This window comes from Hypanus sabinus, chromosome 12 (assembly GCF_030144855.1).
Source record: "Hypanus sabinus isolate sHypSab1 chromosome 12, sHypSab1.hap1, whole genome shotgun sequence".
NCBI lineage: Eukaryota > Metazoa > Chordata > Chondrichthyes > Myliobatiformes > Dasyatidae > Hypanus > Hypanus sabinus.
The window spans coordinates 98,373,617-98,395,312 of NC_082717.1; the positions used below are offsets into that span (position 1 = coordinate 98,373,617).

General features: G+C 43.0%; 1 protein-coding gene across 1 annotated transcript in view; it reads left to right on the forward strand.

Moving 5' to 3' along the window:
- The window catches only part of plg (plasminogen), a 97,948-nt gene that overhangs the window by 63,661 nt on the left and 12,591 nt on the right, over positions 1 to 21,696 (forward strand). Inside the window, exons 15-16 of the mRNA XM_059985266.1 lie at positions 3,299 to 3,436; positions 8,666 to 8,772. Of these exons, the coding sequence (XP_059841249.1) occupies positions 3,299 to 3,436; positions 8,666 to 8,772 (245 nt within the window). The remainder of the gene's footprint in view (positions 1 to 3,298; positions 3,437 to 8,665; positions 8,773 to 21,696) is intronic.

Genomic DNA, 21,696 nt, shown 5'->3' on the forward strand with positions numbered 1-21,696 from the left:
TAACTTACAGCGTTGCTCTCACTGTGATTTCTCATGCCTGCAAAACAACTTCTGCTCAGGTGTGCCTCGTGGTGAGCCCCCACCCTCGCGCTAATTTCAAACCGGTACTTTCTCACAAGACGCGGCGAAACCGGATGTGACGACATCGCATGCCGATATATTTTACATGCAATGAATATACTTTAAACACTCCTAATTCTAACTAGAAAATACTATCGAATGAATTACTAGGTGAAAATATTATAAACTAAATAACTGTCGTAAAGACAGCACAGCTTCTTCCCCTCTGCTGTCAGATTTCTGAATAGACATTAAACCTATGAACACTACCTCACTACTCCTTTGCACTACTTATTTAATTTATACTTATAATATCTACTTACTGTAATAATAATTTTACTATTATGTTTTGCAATGTACTGCTGCAGCATAACAGCAAATTTCACAACACTTGCCGGTGATATTAAACCTAATTTTGATTCTGATTCTGTAAACTTGAAGGTGTTGGGAGCAAAATACAGGGGGAGGATGTCAGAGGCAGGTCTTTTACACAGAGTGGTAGGTGCATGGGACACACTGCCAGGGGTGGTGATAGAGGCAAATGCAGAAGTGGCATTTGAGAGATTCTTATATAGGCACATTGATGAAAGCTAAATGGAGAGCTACGTTGAGAGGGAAGCATTAGATTGATCTTGGAATAGGATGAAGTGTCAGCTCAGCACCGTGGACTAAAGGGTCTGCACTGTCCTGCACTGTTCTATTTTCTATGTTTTGTTACACATCTCAAGGAATTTGAAAAAAACCATTAACATCGTCTTGGCAACATGTGCAAGGAGGCTAAGCAAACTACTGTCAGTGCCCTCTGCCAGTATCCATAGTGATGAGGCCCTACCAAGAGTAGCTAAGGTCACTGGCGCGCCCAACACCAAACTTCCAAAACAAATGTTCTATTCCAAACTCTGTCCTAGTAGAAGAACACCAAAGACAGAGGCTCAAGGATGAGCTCAAAATTCCTTGAAGAAAGGCAACATCCCAATGACTTTTGGGGAATCCAAGTCAAGTCAGGTTAACATGAGGTACAGGTATAATGTGAAACTTACTTGCAGTAGTGTCACAGGAACATAGGTACAGACAATAAAACTATAAGACATAGGAGCAGAATGAGACTATTCAGCCCATCAAGGCTGCTCCACTATCCCATTGTGGCTGATTTATTATCCCTCTCAATTCCATTCTCCTTCCTTCTCCCCATGACCTTTAATGCCTTTACTAATCAAGAACTAACCAGCCTCAGCTTTAAATATACCCAATGACTTGGACTCCACAGCATCTGTGGCAAAGAATTCCACAGATTCACCATCCTCTGGCCAAAGAGATTCCTCCTCATCCTTGTAAAATCTGTCATCTCAGACAACCTACAAAATATCAATTGTACATAAATTTCTTCCATAGAGTGAAAAAAGACCATGCAAAAAAAAAGGCACAATCAAAACCAAATTCCATGTAGTGCAGTAGATGGTCCATCATATTCCATTGCTATGGAGGGGTTAGGGTGGTGTAGGCCAGTTCATCAAACTCATGGTTATAAGTAAGTAGCTGCTCCTGAAGCAGGACCACAAGCTCCAACACTAATGGTAGCTGTGAGAAAGCAGCATATGGTGGGGAATCTTAGATGATAGAAGGTGATTTCTCAAAGCAGAACCTCCTGTCAATGGTGGTGGGTATGGGGACTGTGCCCATGATGGACTGAGCTGTGGCCAGAGTTGTCCACAGCCTCTTGCGTTCCTGTACATTGGAGATGCTATACCAGGCCATGATGCAACCAGTCAGGGTACCTTCTGCAGTGCATTGGTAGAAGTTTGTTACAGTGTTTGAAGGCATGCCAAATCTTCCTCAAGCTCGTAAGGAAGTGGAGAAGATGGGTGTTGAGGACTTTGAAGCCATGCACTGGATGCACATAAAAGGTCTTCATGAGCAGTGGAGGGAGTCGAGCATGCCACCAGCTCCTCTCTCATATATTTCCTCCCCCACCTGCCATTCTCCAGCTGGTCCAGACTCCACTGCAAGTCATCATGGTCTTCCTCGCTGTCCACTGCACCCCCAATCTTGGTGTCATCCACAAACTTGCTGATCCAGTTAACTACATTACCATCCTGATTGTTGCCATTGATGACAAACAACAAAGGACCCAGCACTGATCCCTGCAGCACTCCACTAGTCACTGGCCTCCAGGCAGAGAGGCAACCCACTGCTACCACTCTCTGGCTTCTCCCACAAAGTCAATGTCTAATCCAATTTATCACTTCATCTTGAATGCCAATTTACTACTTTTACTTGACCAACCTCCCATGCAGGACCTTGTCAAATGCCTTGCTAAAGTCCGGGTAGGTAACATCCACTACCTTGCCTTCAGCATTCCTGGTAACTTCCTCACAAAACTCTCTAAGACTGGTTAGGCATAACCTACCATGCACAAAGCCATGCTGGCTATCCTTAATTAGTCCATGTTCATCCAAATACTCATGTATCCAGTCCCTTAGAATACCTTCCAACAACTTATCCTCTCACCAACCGATAATAAACTGGTTTATTTTTAGAGCAACATTGGCTCTCCTTCAGCACATCACCTGTCACTAAGGATAATTTAAATATCTCTGCTAGGGATTTCTGCTCTGGCCTCCCAAAGGACCTAAGGGACCACCTTGTCAGGCCCTGGGGATTTGTCCACCCTAATTTTACCTCAAGATGGCGAACACCTCCTCCTCTGTAATCTATATGAAGTCCATGATGTTGATGTGGTTTTGCAAAAAATGTATTTAAGACCTCCCCCATCTCTTTGGCTCGATGTTTGGATTACCATTCTGGTCTTCCAGAATCTAATTTTGCTCTTAATATGTCTCTAGAATCCCTGAGGATACTCCTCCACCTTGTCTGCTAAAGCAACCTCATGCCTTCTTTTTCCCCTCCTAATTTCTTTCTTGTATCCATAAGAACCTCCTGTGATGGACATGGCTATATCCACCACTTTTCGTAGGCTTTTCTGTTCATGGATTCCACAAAAGCTGGTTGGAAGTACGTCATTTACAGACTTTCTCCCAAAACCTCTTCACACTAATTCTCTCCCCTCACTTAAGATGCTCCAACCTCATTTTCTGAGCTTTGCTCCTAATATTTCATTAACTTTGCTAATGAAATACCATAGGACATATTACTTTGTTAAAGAGCGAATATAAATAAATTATTTTTTTCTGCTTAAAAGAGAGAGACAAAATATTGATAGCTACTCTTATCATTTCAGGTTATATGGACCTTCAGCTCTCAAAGTCTTCCTTGGAATACACAAAGAGAGCGCCAGAGAACCATCAAGACAAATAAGAGATGTTGAACGAATTTATGCTCATCGCCGGGCTGATCTTGCCTTGTTAAAGCTCCAAAGGTATATATTTTCATTTTCTTAAATAATTCCTCAAGATTTTCTTAAAGAATTCTTAAAGCCATGGAAAAGATTCGATGAACAGAATGGTCTAATTCTGCTCCTATGCCCTTGGGTCTCATGGACTTTCAAGTCAACTTTTAAGTTTATTACCATATGCACAAGTATAGGTATGGACAGGTGGAATGACAATCTTACTGTCAGCATCATCGCACGGACACAGTATCATATAAGCAGCTTCCCAGTGAAAAAAATAGGATAAACATGGATTATAGACAATTTTTGCAAGAAAGAACAATAAATGCCCACTTTAATGCAAGGTGACCGAAGAGGTAGCAACAGTGATTCGGGTTGTGCAGGTTGTTTTAAGGAACAAATGATTGAAGGGAAGTAGCATCACTCTAATCCCAAGCAGTAGCTATTTCCAACAAGGGAGTCTGCAACCTCCTTCCCTCGATATTTAAGTCGCCGTTGACTCAACTGTTGGATCAGACTCTTTAACTCTTAGATTAATACGTTTAATTGATATTTTGTTTTCAGTGTAACATTTAATTATTTGCTTCTATTTTAAGTAGTTCTTATACACTGTACATGCAACGGTTTATCATGCTTCCTTTTGCAGAGTACTGTAGTAATTTTATGTGTTACATTGTATTGCTGCCTCAAGAAAAACAGGTTTCATGATAGATATGAGTGATAGTAAACCTGATTCTGATATGGGTCTCTATTGCGGACTGAGAGTGAAGTGAATATTAATTATCACTTGTCATCCTCTACCTAACATTGTAGACGTCTTGCAGGTGATTAATTTATTGATTGAGGATTTGTGAATCAAAGTACAAGGATTCCCTTGAGGACAGATTTCTTTAGCTGGAGGGTGGTGAATGTGTGGAATTCATTGCCACAGATGGCTTTAGAGACCAAGTCTCTGGGTATATTTGAATCAGAGATTGATAGGCAGTGTATTAGTAAGGGTATGAAAGGCTACGGGGAAAAGGCAGGACAAGAGTCTTGAAGGCTTTGTTGTCATTTGACCTGCTGAAGAATCTGGAGTTGGTGGGGAAAGATCCATGTGGGTACCAACAACTCAGGAAAAAGGTTCTGCAGAGTGAATTTGAGCAACTGGGGACTAAATTAAAATGCAGAACTAAAAAAGGTAATAAACTTTGGAGGCAACACGAGTGAATCTGCAGATGCTGGAAATAAATAAAAACACAAAATGCTGGCAGAACTCAGCAGGCCAGACAGCATCTATGGGAGGAGGCAGTGACGACGTTCTGGGTCAAAATGAAGGGTTTCGGCCCAAAACATCGTCACTACCTCCTCCCATAGATGCTGTTTGGCCTGCTGAGTTCTGCCAGTATTTTGTGTTTTAATAAACTTTGGATTGTTACTTTAGCCACATGCAAATTGGCACAGAGTAAGTAAGACCAAAGAATTCATTATGTGGCTCAAAGGTTGGTGTGGGAGAAGAAAAACTGAATTTGTGGGACATTAGCACCAGTATTGGGGAAGGAGGGAGCTGTTCTGATGGGAAGGGCTCCACTTGAACCATGATGGGACTAGGGTTCTGACTGTGAATGGGGTTTTATCAAACTGAATTGTGTGTGGGGGGGGGGGGTGTGGTTGGATTCAACAGCGTGGAAAAGTGAGGATAAAGTAAAAGGGAAGGAGAGTGCAGGAGAGGTTATTGAATAAAAAAAGAAGACAAAGACTTCAGGAAAAATTTTACTTCCTATAACTTTAGAGACAAAATTGAAAAGGTTGATGAATACAGGACCGAAGGTGTTATATCTAAATGCACATAATATATGGAATAAGGTAGATGATCTTGTAGCACAGTTCGAGACTGACAGATTATGGCAATGTGGGCATCACTGAGTTGTGGCTGAAAGAAGTAACAGTAGGGAGCTTAACGTCCAAGGATACACATCGTATCGATGGATAGGCAGGATGGCAGAGGTTTGCAGGGGTGGGGGGCTCTGTTGGTAAAAAATTAAATCAAACCTTAAGAGAGAAGTAACAGGATCAGAAGATGGAGAATCATTGTGGGTAGGGTAAAGGAACTGCAAGAGTAAAAACACCTGGATGGGAGTTATATACAGGCCTCCAAACTGTATGCCAGGATGTGGGATACAAACCCAAAGGAAGATAGAAAAGGCATGTCAAAAGGGCAATGTTACAATAGTCATGGAGATTTCAATGTGCAGGTAGATTGGGAAATGTTGGTTTGGATCCCAAGAGAAGCACTTTATAGCAAGCTTATGAGATAGCTTTTAAGGCAGCTTGCAGCTGAGCCCACTGGAGAAAAGGTAATTCTGGTCTGGGTATTGTATAATAACCCAGATTTCATTAGGAAGCTTAAGGTAAAGGAACCCTTATGAGCCAGTAATCATTACATGATGGAATTTATCCTGTAGTTTTAGCGGGAGAAGATGTATCAGTATTACAATAGAGTAAATGGAATTCCACAGACATGAGAAAGGAACTGACCGAAGTTTATTGGAAAAGGACAACAGCAGGGATGTTGGCAGAGCAGCAATAGCTAGTTTTTGTGAGCAATGCAGAAGATGCAGGATCAGTTCAGTCCAAAGAAGAAGAAACATTCAAAATGGAGAGTGATGCAACTGTGGCTGACAAGGGATGTTAAAGGTAGCATAAAAACAAATGTGAGGGGAGGTTGGAGGACTGGGATGTTTTTAAAAACCACCAGAAGGCAATTAAAAAGCAATAAGGAGGGAGAAGATGAGATATAAAGGTAAGCTAGTTAATAGCATAAGGAGATAACATTTTAATATATTTTCAATATATTTCAATATATAAAAAGTAAAAGAGAGTCAAGAGTGGATATCTTACCATTGCAAAATGACACCGGAGAGGTACAAGGAATTGACGGATAAACTGAGAAAGTATTTTGTGTCAGTCTTCTGTCATGGTCCGGTCCGTGAAATCCGCATTCTGGTTCACGGTCCAGTCCATGTTCCTTATTCCAGGTTTTCTGGTTTTCCCCGGTTTCCGTTGAGACAGTTGATTCTTGTTTGGGCTGGCCTCATAAATAGCTTCAGGATTCAGCCTCTGACTGCTGGATTGTTCCTGTCCAAACCCCTTGTTTGTGTCCCTTCTCTTCACCTTCCTGCCTGGAGCCTCGCCTCACCCTGCCTCTGCCTCTGCCTGGAGCCTCGCCTCGCCCTGTCTGTCTGTGTCCACGCCTTCGCAAGGTAGGTCCGGCCATTTGCCGCTACCTAGTTGGGCTAACTAACTGTCTACCTAACAGTCTTGTCGTGTTCAGTGTTCTGAGTAATGAGCCCCGACCCTACATCCTGTACCCAAGGAGGGGTCCCGGCTCTGTGTTCTGTGTATGAGTCCCGGCCCTACGTCCTGCACCCAAGGAGGGGTCGCGGCTCGGTGTTCCATGTTCCTATCTCTCCCTCGACCCAGGCTCTGTGCTCTGCATTCCTGTTTCTCCCTAAACCAAGGCTTTGTGTTCCTGTCTCTTCCTTGATCAAGTTAAGGCTTTGGGGTTTCATCCAGTCCTAGTCACCTCCTTGTCCTGTCCTAGCCAAGTTCTCGTCATGTCCATGTGCCTCGCCCAGCACAGGAGTACCTTGCCCAGCCTGGTGCTGGGATTCCCTTGTCCTGTGCTAGGGTTCCTCTGTCCCATCCAGGAGTCTCACATCCAGTCCTATTGCCTCTCCTCACCCTGTAACCTTGTCACGTCCTTGCCTGGTTCTGGGGTCCGAGCCCGAGTTCTGGATCCTTGTCCAGTCTCTGGCTCGGCGTACAGGCCCTGGCTCCTAGTCCATGTCCTGGTTCCCTATCTTAGGCAGGTCCTAGCCCAGGTCTGGAGTCCTTGTCTTGTCTGGGGCTGGTGTCATGTCTAGCGTCCTTTCTTCCTCTCTTCCCTTGCTTCTTTCTCTTGCCTAGTCCTGTTCCTGGTAGGTCAGTGTCTGTGCCTTGCTTTTGGGTCCACTCCCAATGCCTCCCCCATATGACACCTTCACTGTGAAAGACACTAGTAGTTTGCCAGAAGTTCAAGCATGTTGGGAGCACAAAGAAATTGTAGTTGCTGTTCATGAAGGGAAGGTGCTTGGGAAATTGGTAGGTCTGAAGGTAGATCAGTTACCTAGACCAGATAGACTATACCCCAGGGTTCTGAAAGAGGGAGCTGAAGAGATTGTGAAATTGTGATTTTTTTTAAGAATCACTGGATTCTGAGTTGGTTCCAGAGGACTGGAAAATTGCAAATATCACTCCATTCTTTAAGGAGGGAGGAAGAGTTATCCTGTCCAGTGGTTGGTAAGATCTTGGAGTCCATTACTAAGAATGAGGCTTCAGCGTACTTGAAGGTACATTATAAAATAGGTCAGCATGGTTTCCTTTAGGGGAAATCTTTGAGGAAATAACAGGCAGGATAGATGAAGGAGAGTTAGTGGATGTTGTTTACTTGGATTATCAAAAGGCCTTTGACAAGGTGCTGCACATCAAACTGCTAAAAAAGGTAAGAACCCATGCTACTGCAGGAAAAATACCATCATAGACAGAAGATTGGCAAGAGGCAAAGAGTGGGAATAAAGGGGGCATTTTCTAGTTGGTTGCCAGTGATTAGCAGTGTTCTTCGGAAGACAATTGAGTCCGCTTCCTTTCACATAGATATGTCAGTGATTTCAATAATGGAATTGATGGCTTTCTGATCAGATTTGCAGATGATACAATGAAAGGTGGAGGGGCAAGTAATGTTGAGGAAGCAGGGAGTCTGCAAAAGGACTTAGACAGATTTGGAGAATTGGCAAAGAAGTGGAAGATGGAATACAGTATCAGGAAGTGTATAGACATGCATTATATAGTCATACTATTTCTTAGTCGAAGAAATAGAAGTGTAGTCTATTTACTAAACTCAGAAATCAGGGGTGCAAATTGACTTGAGAGTCCTTGTGCAGGATTTCCTTAGGGTTAGCTTGTAGGTTAAGTCAGTGGTGAATCAATGGAATTCATTGCCACAGAAGGCTGTGAAAGCCAAGTCATTGGGTATATTTAAAATAGAGGTTGATGGATTCTTGATTTGTAAAGGTGTCAAAGATTATAGGGAGGAGAGGAGAGTGGAGTTGTGAGGGACAATAAATCAGCTAATATTGAATGTTGGAGCAGACTTGATAGTTTGAATAGCCAAATTCTGCTCCTTTATCTCTGTGTCATATTCCTTATGTTTACCCAAAGTGCATCTTTTGATTTCAGGCCAGCAGTCGTGAACGACAAGGTTGGAATAGTCTGCCTGCCGCAATCGGGTTTTATATTATCGAGTGGAGTGGAATGCTACGTTACAGGTTGGGGTGATACACAAGGTACGTTGGCGTACTGTATGCCTATTTGAGTCAAGCAGGCTGGGGAGCCACAATTCCAGGAGAAGAAGATCTGCAAACTTGGACAACTGTCCCACTGGCACTGGACCCACTTGACACCATATGCACTGGACACATCCATTCCATTATCACTAGAACTATTTCCAGTGTTATTCTACCAAATGTCCCAAATGCCACTAGACCAAAGGAGTCCTGGGAGAGATGATGGGCAAGTGAAATTGTAATATTATGGAGAAATAACGAAAGTGGGGAAGAAACTGGTAGACTTGTTATGCTAGTAGCCAGCATGAACTTGAGGGGTTGAATGGCCTCCCTCAGCATTGGAGTAAGTCATTCACCAAGACCCTGTGAAGCTGCCAGTAAAGTAATGCCGTCTTGTAGAACATACACTCAGTGCCCATTAGGTACATTAGGTACCTCCTGAGTGTATGTTTGTGGTTTTCTGCTGCTGTAGCCCGTCCACATCGAGGATCAATGTGTTGTTCATTCACAGGTGCTCTTCTGCACATCACAGTTATAATGCGCACGCATCTGAGTTGCTGTCACCTTCCTGTCAGTTTGGACCTGTCCTCTGAGTTTGCTCGTTTACAGGGCAGTTTCACCCACAGAACTGCTGTTCACTGGATGGGTTTTGCACCATTTTCTATAACCTCTAGACTGTTATATGTGAAAATTCCCAGGAAATCAGCAGTTTCTAAGGTACCACCAACAATCATTCCAGGATCAAAGATCACATTTCTTCCCCATTCTGATGTTTGGTCTGAACATGCTTTTATGTATTGAGTTGCTGCCACATGATCGTCTGATTGGATATTTGCATTAATGAGCAGGTGTAGATGTGTACAAGGGTACCTAATAAAGTGGCCATTAAATCTAGAATATTATGGCACAGTACATTGGCCCATGACAGTGTGTGCTCTCCCGCAGAGCCCTCCATTTTTCCTTTATCCATGTGCCTATCCAAGAGTCTCTTAAATGTTCCTAAGGTATCTGCCTCTACCAATACCCCTGGCAGTGTGTTCAATGCACCCACTGCTCTCTGTGTGGAAAACAAACCTTCCTCTCACATCTCTTCTATACTTCCCTCCAATTACCTTAAAATTATGCAATCTCATATTAGCCATTTCTGATTTGGGAAAAGGCATTGGCTGTTCATCGTCTTGTAAACTTCTCTGTAGTCACCTGTCATCCTGTTCCATTCCAAATGAATTTTATATGGTTCTATCGAACTGCAACATTACCTCACAGTTCCCCCAACTAATGAAGGCAAACACACCGTATGCATCAACTTGCACACCAGCTTCAGCAAAAGTACCCAGCCATTTACTACAGTCACTCTGCTTGACAGGTGAGAGTTGTGACTGTGAAACAATGAGAGTGAGAATTAGAATCAAGTTTATTACGTCCGGCATGAGTCGTGAAATTTGTTAACTTAGCACCAGCAGTTCAATACAATACATGATAATATAGAGATAAATAAATACATTACAGAAAAAATATATATGTTGAATAAATTAAAAATAATGCAAAAACAGAAATAATATATACTTTAAAAAATTAGTTAGTGTTCATGGGTTCAATGTCCATTTAGGAATTGTACGGCAGAGGGAAAGAAGCTGTTTCTGAATCGCTGAGTGTGTGTCTTCAGGCTTCTGCACCTTCTTCCTCCTTCCTGACAGTAACAATGAGAAGAGGGCATGCCCTGTGTGATGGGAATTCTTAGCAGTGGACATTGTCTTTCTGAGGCACCACTCCTTGAGGATGTCTTGGGTACTGTGGAGGCTAGTACCCAAGACAGAGCTGGCTAATTTTACTACTCTCTGTAACTTCTTTTGGTCCTGTGCAGTAGCCCTTACCCCCATGCCAGACAGTGAAGCAGCCTGGCAGAATGTTCTCCATGGTGCATCTATCAAGGTTTTGAGGGTTTCAGTTGACAAACCAAATCCCTTCAAACTCCTAATGAAATATAGCCACTGCTTTGTGTCCTGATGAAGAGTCTCGGCACGAAACGTCGACAGTGCTTCTCCTTATAGATGCTGCCTGGCCTGCTTTTGTGTGTGTTGTTTGAATTTCCCGCATCTGCAGATTTCCTCATGTTTGCCTTGCTTTCTTTATAGCAAGTCTTTATTGATTTGTAGGGACCAGGTTAGATCCTCAGAGATCTTGACACCTTGGAATTTGAAAGTGCTCACTCTCCCCACTTCTGATCCCTCTGAGGATTGGATTATGTTTCCTCTGTCTTAATCTTCCTGACACTGAGTGCAAGATTGTTACTATGACACCACTCAACTAACGGGTATATCTCACTCCTGTACACCCTCTCATCTCCATCTGAGATTTTACCAACAATGGTTGTATCATCAGCAAATTTATAAATGGTATTTGAGCTATGCCTAGCCACACAGTCATGTGTATGTAGAGAGTAGAGTAGTGGGCTAAGCACACACCCTTGAGGTGCGCCAGTATTGATTGTCAGCAAGGAGGAGATATCACCAATCTGCACAGATCGTGGTCTTCTGGTTAGGAAGTCGAGGATCCAATTGCAGAGGAAGGTACAGAGGCCCAGGTTCTGCAACTTCTCAATCAGGATTGTGGGAATGATGGTATTAAATGCTGAGCTATTTTATTTTAGGACTTTATTCACTGGGGTGTAGAAGAATGAGGGGAGATTTGATAGAAGTATATACAATTATGATGGTATAGATAGAGTGAATGCAAGCAGGCTTTTTCTACTGTGGCTAAGAGACAGAAAAAAACCCAGAGGACATGGGTTAAGGGTGCAGGGGGAAAAGTTTAAAGGGAACATTAGGGGGAGCTTCTTCACACAGAGTGGTGGGAGTGTGGAATGAAGTGGTGAATGTGAGCTCACTTTTAACATTTAAGAAAAACTTGGACAGGTACATGGATGTGAGGGGTTTGGAGGGATATGGCCCAGGTGCAGGTCGGTGGGACTAGGCAGAAAAATGGTTCAGCACAGCCAAGAAGGGCCAAAAGGCCTGTTTCTGTGCTGTAATTTTCTATGGTTCTATAATCGACAAACAGCATCCTGACATAGGTGTTTGTATTGTCCAGGTTGTGTGAAGAGCCATTGAGATTGCGTCTGCTGTAGACCTATTGTGGTGATAGGCAAATTGCAGTGGGTCCAGGTCCTTGCTGAGACGGAAGTTGATTCTAGCCATGAGCAACCTGTCAAAGCACAAATTCACTGTAGATGTGAGTGCTGTTGGGTGATAGTCAGTTCACACTACTCTTGGGCACTGGTATAATTGTTGCCTTTTTGAAGCAAGTGGGAACTTCTGCCCATAGCAGTGAGAGGTTAAAAATGTCCTTGAATACTCCCACTAGTTGGTTGGCACAGGTTTTCAGAGCCTTACCAGGTACCCCGTCAGGGCCTGCCCCCTTGCGAGGGCTCACTCTCTTTAAAATACAGTCTAACATCTGCCTCTGAGACTGAAATCACAGGATTACTGGTTGCACTAAGGATCTTCACAGCTGTACTTATATATTCCCTTTCAAAGCATGCATAGAAGGTGTTGAGTTCATCTGGTAGTGAAGCGTCGCTGCCATTCATGCTATTGAATTTCGCTTCGTAGGAAGTAATGTCTTGCAAACCCTGCCAGAGTTGATGTGCATCCGATGTCACCTGCAAACTCAGTTGGAATTGTGTTTTTGCCCCTGCAATAAATAGCCCTCCGCAAATCATGTCTAGTTTTCCTGTACAACCTGGGTCACCAGACTTAAATGCCACAGATCTCACCCTCAGCAGATGAAAAAGCCCCCTGGTTCATCCACAGCTTTTAGTTTGGGATTGTACAGAAAGTTTTTATCGGCACACATTCATCCACACAGGTTTTAATAAAATTGGTAACAACTGTGGCATATTCATCCAGATTCGAAGATGAATCCCTGAATACAGTCCAGTCCACCAATTCAAAGCAGTCCTGTAGGTGCCTCTGTGCTTCCCTTGTCCAAACCTTCTTGGTCCTCACTGCTGGTGCTGCAGTCTTCAGTCTCTGCCTGTATTCAGGGGGTAGAAGTGCAGCCAGGCGATCAGACTTCCCAAAGTGAGGCTTGGTCTCAATGAGATTGAATTGAGCAACAATCTCACGTTCTGGGGTCTCGTCCGTTGTGGTTATAGGAATTGGCTCTGGCACTGCTGCAAGTGCCTCTGGTCATTCTGGACACCTTTCCTCTCTAACAATTGGCTGGGTGCCTGGGCAGCCTTGCAGCACCTGGTACATTGCTTTCTGTCAGAGTGCAGGCGCAGATGCTACTCCAAAAATTCAAGTCTGGCAACCCAGACCTGTACCAGAAAACCAGGTATGATTTGCAGAGCTCTATTTCAAGGACAAAGGGACAATTTTGAGTAAGGTTGGAGGTGATATCAAATGCACAGCAACTCTGGCAGGGTCTGCAAGACATTACTTCCTACAAAGCGAAACCCAATACAGGTAGTATGAACGGCAGTGATGCTCCACTACCAGATGAACTCAACGCCTTCTATGCACGCTTTGAAAGGGAGAACACAACTACAGCTGTGAAGATCCCTACTGCACCTGATGACCCTGTGATCTCCCTCTCAGAGGCCAATGTTAGGCTGTCTTTAACCCTCACAAGGCAGAAGGTCCTGACGGAGTACCTGGTAAGGCTCTAATAACCTGTGCCAACCAACTGGTGGGTGTATTCAAAGACATTTTCAATCTCTCATACCATCATTCCCACAGTTCTAATTGAGAAGTTACAGAACCTGGGCCTCTGTACCTCCTTCTGTAATTGGATCCTCGACTTCTTAACCAGAAGACCAAAGTCTGTGCAGATTGGTGATAACATATCCTCTTCACTGACGATCAACACTGGTGCACCTCAGGAGTGTGTGCTTAGCCCATCGTTCTACTCTCGATATACAAATGACTGTGTGGCTAGGCATAGCTCAAATACCATCTATAAATTTGCTGACGATACAACCACTGTTGGTAGAATCTCAGGTGGTGACGAGAGGGTGTGCAGGAGTGAGATACTTTATACTTACCAAACAATTGATATTAAAGCGTATAATCATCACAGCGATATTTGATTCTGCGCTTCACGCTCTCTGGAGTACAAATCAAAGTAAATATAATAAAAATTTAAATTATAAAATCATAATTAGAAAATAGAAAAGGGAAAGTAAGGTAGTGCAAGACAGGTCAAGATATTTGGAAGGTATGGCCCAGATCCGGGTCAGGATCCGTTCAGCAGTCTTATCACAGTTGGAAAGAAGCTGTTCCCAAATCTGGCCATACGAATCTTCATGCTCCTGAACCTTCTCCCGGAGGGAAGAGGGACAGAAAGTGTGTTGGCTGGGTGGGTCGTGTCCTTGATTATCCTGGCAGCACTGCTCCAACAGCGTGTGGTGTAAAGTGAGTCCAAGGATAGAAGATTGGTTTGTGTGATGTGCTGGGCTATGTTCATGATCTTCTGCAGCTTCTTCCAGTCTTGGACAGGTTGTGATGCACCCTAGAAGAATGCTTTCTACAGTGCATCTATAAAAATTAGTGAGGGTTTTAGGGGACAAGCCAAATTTCTTCAGCTTTCTCAGGAAGTAAAGGCGCTGGTGGGCCTTCTTGGCAGTGGATTCTGCTTGGATAGACCAAGTCAGGTCATTTGTGATATTCACCACAAGGAACCTAAAGCTTTTGACCTGTTCCACCTGCGCACCACCGATGTAGGAGGGGTCGTGCGGTCCGCTACTCCTTCTGAAGTCAACAACCAATTCCTTCATCTTCTATAGAAGATAGCACTGGTATCCAGCAACTCCGCACGTGCTCTAGATATGCCAACTAGTGGAGTGGTGCCGCAGCAACAACCTGGCACTCAATGTCAGGAAGACAAAAGAGCTGACTGTGGACTTCAGGAAGGGTAAGACGAAGGAACACATACCAATCCTCATAGAGATCAGAAGTGGTGAGAGTGAGCAGCTTCAAGTTCCCAGGTGTCAGGATCTCTGAGGATCTAACCTGGTCCCAACACTTTGATGTAGTCATAAAGAAGGCAAGACAGCGGCTATACTTCATTAGGAGTTTGAAGCGATTTAGCATGTCAACAAATACACTCAAATACTTCAATTGTTGTACAGTGGAGAGCAGTCTGACAGCTGCATCACCAGTTGGTATGGAGGGGCTACTGCACAAGACCGAAAGAAGCTGTTCAGGTTGACTTTGTGGTTAAAAAGGCGTATGGTGTATTGGCTTTCATTAATCACGGAATTGGATTTAGGAGCTGAGAGGCAATGTTGCAGCTATATAGGGCCCTGGTCAGACCCCACTTGGAGTACTGTGCTCAGTTCTGGTTGCCTCACTACAGGAAGGATGTGGAAGTCATAGAAAGCCATTTGAGGAAACTATGGGAGAGGAGGTTAGTTCACCAGTAGAGCAAGTAAGTAGACAGTGTGTGAGGGAAGAAAGGCAGGTGATGGAGAAGGGATGCACTCAGCCTGAAGATGTAGGGGAGAAGAAAGAAAAGGATAATAAATTTGAATGCATTGGTAGGGATGAAAAGAGAGGAGGAGGTGGAGAGTATCTTAAATGTATCTATTTTAATGCTAAGAGCATTGTAAGAAAGGTGGATGAGCTTAAAGCGTGAATTGATACCTGGAATTATGATGTTGTAGCTATTAGTGAAATATGGTTGCAGGAAGGGTGTGATTGGCAACTAAATATTCCTGGATTTAGTTGCTTCAGGTGTGATAGAGTAGGAGGGGCCAGAGGAGGAGGTGTTGCATTGCTTGTCCGAGAAAATCTTATGGCGGTGCTTTGGAAGGATAGATTAGAGAGCTCCTCTAGGGAGACTATTTGGGTGGAATTGAGGAATGGGAAAGGTGCAGTAACACTGATAGGAGTGTATTATAGGCCACCTAATGGGGAGCGTGAGTTGGAAGAGCAAATGTGTAAGGAGATAGCAGATATTTGTAGCAAACACAAGGTGGTGATTGTGGGAGATTTTAATTTTCCACACGTAGATTGGGAAGCTCATTCTGTAAAAGGGCTGGATGGTTTAGATTTTGTGAAATGTGTGCAGGATAGTTTTTTGCAACAATACATAGAAGTACCGACTAGAGATGGGGCAGTGTTGGATCTCCTGTTAGGGAATGCGATAGATCAGCTGACAGATGTATGTGTTGGGGAGCACTTCGGGTCCACTGATCACAATAGCATTAGCTTCAATATAATTATGGAGAAGGACGGGACTGGACCTAGAGTTGAGATTTTTGATTGGAGAAAGGCTAACTTTGAGGAGATGCGAAGGGATTTAGAGATAGTGGATTGGGTCAAGTTGTTTTATGGGAAGGATGTAATAGAGAAATGGAGGTCATTTAAGGGTGAAAGTATGAAGGTACAGAATCTTTATGTTCCTGTTAGGTTGAAAGGAAAGGTTAAAGGTTTGAAAGCACCATGGTTTTCAAGGGATATCAGAAACTTGGTTCGGAAAAAGAGGGATGTCTACAATAGATATAGGCAGCATGGAGTAAAGGAATTGCTCAAGGAATATAAAGAATGTAAAAGGAATCTTAAGAAAGAGATTAGAAAAGCTAAAAGAAGATATGAGGTTGGTTTGGCAAATAAGGTGAAAGTAAATCCGAAAGGTTTCTACAGTTATATTAAAAGCAAGAGGATAGTGAGGGATAAAATTGGTCCCTTAGAGAATCAGGGTGGTCAGCCACGTGTGGAGCCGAGGGAGATGGGAGAGATTTTGAATGATTTCTTCTCTTCGGTATTCACTAAGGAGAAGGATATTGAATTGGGTAAGGTGTGGGAAACAAGTAAGGAAGTTATGGAACCTATGACAATTAAAGAGGCGGAAGTACTGGCGCTTTTAAGAAATTTAAAAGTGGATAAATCTCCAGGTCCTGACAGGATATTCCCCAGGACCTTGAGGGAAGTTTGTGTAGAGATAGCAGGAGCTCTGACGGAGATCTTTCAGATGTCATTAGAAACGGGGATTGTGCCAGAGGATTGGCGTATTGCTCATGTGGTTCCATTGTTTAAAAAGGGTTCTAGAAGTAAGCCTAGCAATTATAGACCTGTCAGCTTGACATCAGTGGTGGGTAAATTAATGGAAAGTATTCTTAGAGATAGTATTTATAATTATCTGGATAGACAGGATCTGATTAGGAGTAGCCAGCATGGATTTGTGCATGGAAGGTCATGTTTGACAAACCTTATTGAATTTTTTGAAGAAGTTACGAGGAATGTTGACAAGGGTAAGGCAGTGGATGTAGTCTATATGGACTTCAGCAAGGCCTTTGACAAAGTTCCACATGGAAGGTTAGTTAAAAAGGTTCAGTTGTTAGGTATTAATGCTGGAGTAATAAAATGGATTCAACAGTGGCTAGATGGGAGATGCCAGAGAGTAGTGGTGGATAATTGTTTATCGGGATGGAGGCCGGTGACTAGCGGGGTGCCTCAGGGATCTGTTTTGGGCCCAATGTTGTTTGTAATATATATAAATGATCTGGATGATGGGGTGGTAAATTGGATTAGTAAGAATGCCGATGATACTAAAGTAGGAGGTGTTGTGGATAATGAAGTGGGTTTTCAAAGCTTGAAGGGAGATTTATGCCGGTTAGAAGAATGGGCTGAACGTTGGCAGATGGAGTTTAATGCTGAGAAGTGTGAGGTTCTACATTTTGGCAGGAATAATCCAAATAGAACATACAGGGTAAATGGTAGGGCATTGAGGAATGCAGTGGAACAGAGAGATCTAGGAATAACAGTGCATAGTTCCCTAAAGGTGGAGTCTCATGTAGATAGGGTGGTGAAGAAGGCTTTTGGAATGCTGGCCTTTATAAATCAGAGCATTGGGTACAGAAGTTGGGATGTAATGTTAAAATTGTACAAGGCATTGGTAAGGCCAAATTTGGAATATTGTGTACAGTTCTGATCACCGAATTATAGGAAAGATATCAATAAATTAGAGAGAGTGCAGAGACGATTTACTAGGATGTTACCTGTGTTTCAGCACTTAAGTTACAGAGAAAGGTTGAACAAGTTAGGTCTCTATTCATTGGAGCGTAGAAGGTTGAGGGGGGATTTGATCGAGGTATTTAAAATTTTGAGAGGGATAGATAGAGTTGACGTGAATAGGCTGTTTCTATTGAGAGTAGGGGAGATTCAAACGAGAGGACATGATTTGAGAGTTAGGGGGCAAAAGTTTAAGGGAAACACGAGGGGGTATTTCTTTACTCAAAGAGTGATAGCTGTGTGGAATGAGCTTCCAGTAGAAGTAGTAGAGGCCAGTTCAGTTGTGTCATTTAAGGTAAAATTGGATAGGTATATGGACAGGAAAGGAGTGGAGTGTTATGGGCTGAGTGCGGGTAGGTGGGACTAGGTGAGATTAAGAGTTCGGCACGGACTAGGAGGGCTGAGATGGCCTATTTCCGTGCTGTGATTGTTATATGGTTATATGGTTAAAGGGTGAAGAGGAGATTTACAAGGATGCTGCCTGGATTGGGGAGCATGCCTTATGAGAATAGGTTGAGTGAACTTGGCTTTTTCTCCTTGAAGCTACGGAGGATGAGAGGTGACCTGATAGAGGTGTATAAGATGATGAGAGGCATTGATCATGTGGATAGTCAGAGGCTTTTTCCTAGGGCTGAAATGGTTGCCACAAGAGGACACAGGTTTAAGGTGCTGGGGAGCAGGTACAGACAAGATATCAAGGGTAAGCTTTTTACTCAGAGTGGTGAGTGCGTGGAATGGGCTGCGGGCAACGGTGGTGGAGGCGGATACGATAGGGTCTTTTAAGAGGCTTTTGGATAGGTACATGGAGCTGTTCAGCACAACTTTGTGGGCCGAAGGGCCTGTATTGTGCTGTAGGTTTTCTATGTTCCTATATTTCTAAGGTGGTAATATCTAGTCAGCTCCATCTTGGGCACTAACTTACAAAGTACGCAGGACATATTTAGGGAGCAGTGTCTCAGAAAGGCAGCGTCTATTATTAAGGACCTCCAGTACCCAGGGTATGCCCTTTTCTCACTGTTACCATCAGGTAGGAGATACAGAAGCCTGAAGGCACACACTCAGTGATTCAGGAACAGCTTCTTCCCCTCTGCCATCCGATTCCTGAATGGACATTGAAGCTTTGGACACTACCTCACTTTTTTTATATACAGTATTTCTGTTTTTGCACATTTAACCATATAACATATAACCATATAACAATCACAGCATGGAAACAGGCCATCTCAGCCCTCCTAATCCATGCCGAACTCTTAATCTCATTTAGTCCCACCTACCTGCACTCAGCCCATAACCCTCCACTCCTTTCCTGTCCATATACCTATCCAATTTTACCTTAAATGACACAACTGAACTGGCCTCTACTACTTCTACAGGAAGCTCATTCCACACAGCTATCACTCTCTGAGTAAAGAAATACCCCCTTGTGTTTCCCTTAAACTTCTGCCCTTTAACTCTCCAATCATGTCCTCTCATTTGAATCTCCCCTACTCTCAATGGAAACAACCTATTCACGTCAACTCTATCTATCCCTCTCAAAATTTTAAATACCTCAATCAAATCCCCCCTCAACCTTCTACGCTCCAATGAATAGAGACCTAACTTGTTCAACCTTTCTCTGTAACTTAAGTGCTGAAACCCAGGTAACATCCTAGTAAATCGTCTCTGCACTCTCTCTAATTTATTGATATCTTTCCTATAATTCAGTGACCAGAACTGCACACAATATTCTAAATTTGGCCTTACCAATGCCTTGTACAATTGTAACATTACATTCCAACTTCTGTACTCAATGCTTTGATTTATAAAGGCCAGCGTTCCAAAAGCCTTCTTCACCACCCTATCTACATGAGACTCCACCTTTAGGGAACTATGCACTGTTATTCCTAGATCTCTCTGTTCCACTGCATTCCTCAATGCCCTACCATTTACCCTGTATGTTCTATTTGGATTATTCCTGCCAAAATGTAGAACCTCACACTTCTCAGCATTAAACTCCATCTGCCAACGTTCAGCCCATTCTTCTAACCGGCATAAATCTCCCTGCAAGCTTTGAAAACCCACCACATTATGGACAACACCTCCTACCTTAGTATCATCGGCATACTTACTAATCCAATTTACCACCCCATCATCCAGATCATTTATGTATATTACAAACAACATTGGGCCCAAAACAGATCCCTGAGGCACCCCGCTAGTCACCGGCCTCCATCCCGATAAACAATTATCCACCACTACTCTCTGACATCTCCCATCTAGCCACTGTTGAATCCATTTTATTACTCCAGCATTAATACCTAACGACTGAACCTTCTTAACTAACCTTCCATGTGGAACTTTCTCAAAGGCTTTGAAGTCCATGTAGACTACATCCACTGCCTTACCCTCGTCAACATTCCTCGTAACTTCTTCAAAAAATATTAATAATCAATTTTAATGTCAAGGGTAAACTAAAAATGCCACACCCAAGTTTTACAGGGCTTGTCCAGTTCCTTACACCATCCATGATAAAGTAGCCAGTGAGCTAGATTGCATGGAGTCTGAAGGAATGTGTTCTAAGGTTGAATGAGTCCATGGGCAACACCAGTGGTCCCAGTAAAATTTTAATAATCTATTCAATATATGTAATTGATTTACTTGTTTTATTTATTATTATTATTATTTTCTCTGCTAGATTATGTATGGCATTGAACTGCTGCTGCTAAGTTAACAAATTTACGTCACATGCCGGTGATAATAAACCTGATTCTGATTCTGAAATAAGCCTATTATAGTGATAAAGCTCTCTGTAAGTATTTATGGTGAGAAACACTTTAAGACACTTCTTCTATTTCCATCTGTAGGTAGACCTCGGCTACGATCACTTGCCAAAGTGTTTTCCTCCAGAAAGATTTACAAAACTACCTACTATCCTGGGTAGAGGGTTTTGATCTACTTTCAGTACATAGTTGATGGTGATCTTAAAATCACCTCAGATCCTGACAGACCCATACTTGGCTACTGGGACCACTGGTGTTGCCCATGGACTCATTCAACCTTAGAACACATTCCTTCAGACTCCATGCAATCTAGCTCACTGACTACTTTATCACGGATGGTGTAAGGAACTGGACAAGCCCTGTAAAACTTGGGTGTGGCATTTTTAGTTTACCCTTGACATGTTTTGAGTTTTCCAGTGCCATCCTTGAACACTGCTGTAGTATCATCCAGTCCCTTTCTTAATTCACTTTCAGTTGACTCTACTGCAGGCGGTGTGGCATACAAATGGTGGATGGATACCAAATCAAGTTGTAGTTGTCTCAGCCAATCACAGACCCACAATGCTGGCCTTCCTGGTTTTTATACCACATACAAGGCCAATGTGGCTTGTTGGTTGTTACATTTCACTGTTACGAAAGTCATTCCCACAGGAGTTATCCTTTCTCCAGTATAAGTCCTTTGTTGGATATCTGCAGGCTTCAGTTCGGTATTTTTGAAATGCTGTTCAAACTTATTTTGTGAAATGAGTGAAACAGAGAAACCAGTATCCCATTCCATTTTAATTAATTTGCTGTTCACATCTGCTGTAAGCCATGTTGCTTCCTTCCTGTTAGTTTTCACGATGTGAATCTCAAGGCTACTTAGTCCTGTGTCACTCTCATCCTTATCAGATTTTTCATCAACAGCATGCAGATTAGTGCTATTTTTGAAACTGCAACTTGACTCAACCTTTTTCTCTTCCCTGTGTTGTCCATTTATTTCTGTCTGCCCTCATGCTCTTTGTATGTGTCTTACTTTGTTGCATTCTCTGCAAGTTTTGCCTTTGAAACTGCACTAGTCTGGTGTATGTGAGCCCCTGCCACAGCAGTAACAAAATTTGTTCAGTCAGGCAGATTTTCTGTTTAGTCATTGCAATTTTGTTCATGCT